The 3,563-nt window shown below is 56.9% G+C and overlaps 1 protein-coding gene across 3 annotated transcripts in view; it reads right to left on the reverse strand.

The window, feature by feature from the left end:
- SMAD3 (SMAD family member 3) overlaps positions 1–3,563 on the reverse strand; it is a 118,301-nt gene that overhangs the window by 23,797 nt on the left and 90,941 nt on the right. For all 3 annotated transcript variants that reach the window (XM_024735203.1, XM_024735204.1, XM_024735205.1), the window contains exons 3-4: positions 3,231–3,362; positions 1,854–1,928 (exon numbers count right to left, since the gene is read on the reverse strand). In XM_024735203.1, coding sequence (XP_024590971.1) covers positions 1,854–1,928; positions 3,231–3,362 — 207 coding nt within the window. The remainder of the gene's footprint in view (positions 1–1,853; positions 1,929–3,230; positions 3,363–3,563) is intronic.

Consider the following 3,563-nt stretch of genomic DNA (forward strand, 5'->3'; position numbering starts at 1 on the left):
CACGGGCCCAGCCGCTCCGCGGCACGTGGGATCCTCCCGGACCGGGGCACGAACCCGCGTCCCCTGCATCGGCAGGCGGACTCTCAACCACTGCGCCACCAGGGAAACCCGGCCTGTTCACTTTTATAACAGTAAAGGCAGCCCTCGCGTTACTGCACTTTCCTCTACTGTGCTCTGCAGATTCTCCATCTTTTACATGATGAAGGTTTGTGGCGACCCTGCGTCGAGCAAGTGTTACCAGCACGGTTTTTCCAACAGTATGTGCTCACTTTGCACCTCTGTCCCATGGTGATAATTCTCACAATATTTCTAACTTTTTCACCACTATTATGTTGGTAATGGTGATCTGCGATCCATGATCTCTGATGTGACTATTGCAAAAACGATGATGACTCGTTGAAGGCTCAGGTGTTAACATTTTTTAGCAATCAAGTGTTTCTTAAGGAAGGTGTGTATACTGTTTTAGACATAATGCTGTTACACACTTAATAGACTATAGTGTAAACATAACTCTTACATGTACTGGGAAACGAAAAATGTGTGTGACTTGCTTTACCGTGGTTGTCTGGAAGTGAACTCACAGTATCTCGGAGGTTTGCCTGTGATCATTCCACAAACGTGAAGAGCAACCAGGAGGGAAGGGGGGAAGGAGAGGGAGAAGCGATACAGCATCTGCAGAAATCCTGCTTAGCTGGCTTGCTTCCCATGCCAGCGTTTCATAGCTGTACCCTTACAGCGGTCACTTGGCATTGAATACAGAAAGGTCTTCGAGATGCATTCCGGCTGGGTCCACACTGTCAGCCACCTACCAGGGGTGTGTCGGGGTGTGTGTGCTAAACCCCAAGGGCCATGATGCCCAGGCTACATATCAAGTGACCACGTTTACGGTAAACATGCAAGTCTCCCGCATCCTTCTTTGGGGAATTACGCTCTCTTCTGGGCTGCGTGCAGGGCAGGTGGCCCACGGTGTCAGGTGGCTCTGTGTGTACGAGGCATGCCCGCCGTCAGGAGGAGGGAACATCTGCTCGGCCCCCTCCTCCTCACCCAACCACACCAACACAGTGCACATGTGATGTGGCAGCTGGGGTTGAATTCAAGAAACTGCTGGTCTGGAGCCAATTTGGTCCCTTAACAAATGAGGCGGGAACATCTGGAGATGCGGCTGGAGATGACTGGGCTGGGTCCCTCACGGCAGGAACACACAGATCACATTTGGTCATCACATAAAAATCGATGCTTCGGGGCCTCGACTGCCACTAGCAAAGACCCTGCCTCTGTTTTGGCTCTCCTGAGCTACTTCAGGTGATGGAGCCCACCCTCCATCCTACTGCCAGCAGCATCTCATCTGCTTAAAGGCTGTGGGGGCTCCTCCTCAGCCCCCGGCCACACTCGAAGCCTTGAGTGAGGGGCCCTCCTGTCTCTGGCGGAGTACACTCCAGCCATCTCAGAACTCACCAGCTCTCCTGCCCACGCCCCCGACTCTGCCTGGTACACCCTCTACCTGCCCTGATGGCCTGGCCAAACTCTACACATCTCCGACACTCCACTCGAGAGAAACCTACACTGCAAGGTGACGCTCGGCACCCCCAACGCCCCGTCCCCAGGCTGGGTTACGTGGCCCCGCTCTGTGCCCTGATGCCACACGGCATCCTCCATCAGGGCACATATGAGACGGCACGGTGACTGCGGGCTGTCTTGTCGGTCTCCCCCACGAACTGTGAGCAGCTTCGCCCCTCCTCTGTCCCAGACCCGAGCCCACTGATTGCTCTGCACGTACTGGATGGAGGGACAGAGGGAGGGATGGGGGAGGGTGGGCACTCAGGCTTAGGAGTAGAGCCCCACGAGACTCTGACCTGCGTCCATGCTGTGGTTCATCTGGTGGTCACTGGTCTCTCCATCTTCACTCAAGTAGCCTGGGGGTGGGGTTTCTGGGAATTGAAAGAAAGGTGGTTCATTAAATGGCCTCTCTGGTTTGCCTCTTGAGATGCCCTTTGCAAACTCACACATTCAAACCATTATGCCAGGGGGTAGGCGCCGAGGAGCTCTGGGCCTTGGATCCCTGGCTCCCACCTTCCTCATGCCCTTCCTTCCTTCCTGCTCCCCACCTGGATCATGACCACCTTTGTTCACACCATCCCTGACTCCCAAGTCTGAAATGCCTATTCCTACAGCCTCTGCCGGGCTAAACCTCTCCCCATCCCTCAAGGTTAGGTTTAAGCTCCGCCTCCCTCCCAGGGAGGCAGTGGACTCACCCCTGCCTCACTCATCTCTGTCCTCTGAAGGGCAACAGCCTCAAAGCGCCCTTTAGCTTTACTATCTACCCGTGTGCAGATCCATGGTTATCTGCTGTCTCTTGAGAGGATGTCTCAGCTCCCGAAGTGGGATGCAAGTTCCATGACAGCAGAGATTGCGATCTACTTCTCTGAACGACCCCCAGACCCCGACTCAGCTCTCTGCTTTGCCGGATGAGCAGAGTGGGCAACCTACCCCTAGGGACCCGCACCACCTGTGACGGATCTGTAAGCCTGGATTTGTAGAGCGGGTCCCTCCTTAACACTCTGACCCACGCGCAAAGGCCCGCGGTCAACCTCAGCACGGTGAGCTCACTCAGGGTGAGAGGCGCGTCCAAACTAGCCAGCTCTGAAAGTAAGACGGCACACCACTGCCCGGCCACCTGCGCTGGGACTGGCTAAGCTCGCCGAGCAGTTTTCCTGGACGCCCAGAGTGCTGGTGATTCACACATTATTTGCATGTAAATGAGGGGCTTCTAAAAACATTGGCACTCTGCCGGCGCAGCCCGCTTCTCCCAGTGGAATAAAACCTCCCACCCAGCTTGTAACCCTCCCCGGGCTTACTTACAGGGCCAGTTCTCCGCACACTGCCCGGCCCTCGGCCCTCTGCTCGCCCGCTGCCTCTGCAGCCCCCAGACTGTCGGGGATCCTGCCTGAACTCCAGCCCCGGCCGCGAGGGCGGTGAGAGAAACACAGCGTTGCTATTTCCGCTTCCAAAATAAATGACTGCACTGAGGCCTCGGCGGGAGGGTCACGCCGCCGCTCCTCCGTGCCAAGAAAAGCATCATTAGTGAGTGGGGAGCCAAGGCCACGGGTCCTCTCCCCACAGGGATGCAGTTCTGAGTCAGGGGCCTCGGCCCAGCGTGTGTGCAGAGACCGGGTGACGGGTCTATCTGGCCCCCGCCCCCTGGGCCGGCCTCACTGCCCATGTGTGCATACCTGGAATATTGCTCTGGGGCTCGATGCCGGCAGGGAAGTTAGTGTTTTCGGGGATGGAATGGCTGTAGTCGTCCAGCGGGGGGAACTCGGCCGGGATCTCTGTGTGGCGTGGCACCAACACAGGAGGTAGAACTGTCCAGAGGAAACAGAGCAGAGGTGGATCAGTGTCGATGCCAGGCTGGCACCAAAGCCCCTGCACCCCCAAATGCACCACAGGCCCTTCCTTGCAAAGAGGACAGGGAGAGAGGGGAAAGGGGGAGAGAGGGGAAAGGGGGAGGGAGAAGGGGGAGTGGGGTATAGAAAGGGGGTAGAGGGAAGGGGAGACAGGGAAAG

The sequence above is a fragment of the Neophocaena asiaeorientalis genome, unplaced genomic scaffold (assembly GCF_003031525.2).
Source record: "Neophocaena asiaeorientalis asiaeorientalis breed wild unplaced genomic scaffold, Neophocaena_asiaeorientalis_V1.1 scaffold264, whole genome shotgun sequence".
NCBI classification, from domain to species: Eukaryota; Metazoa; Chordata; class Mammalia; order Artiodactyla; family Phocoenidae; genus Neophocaena; species Neophocaena asiaeorientalis.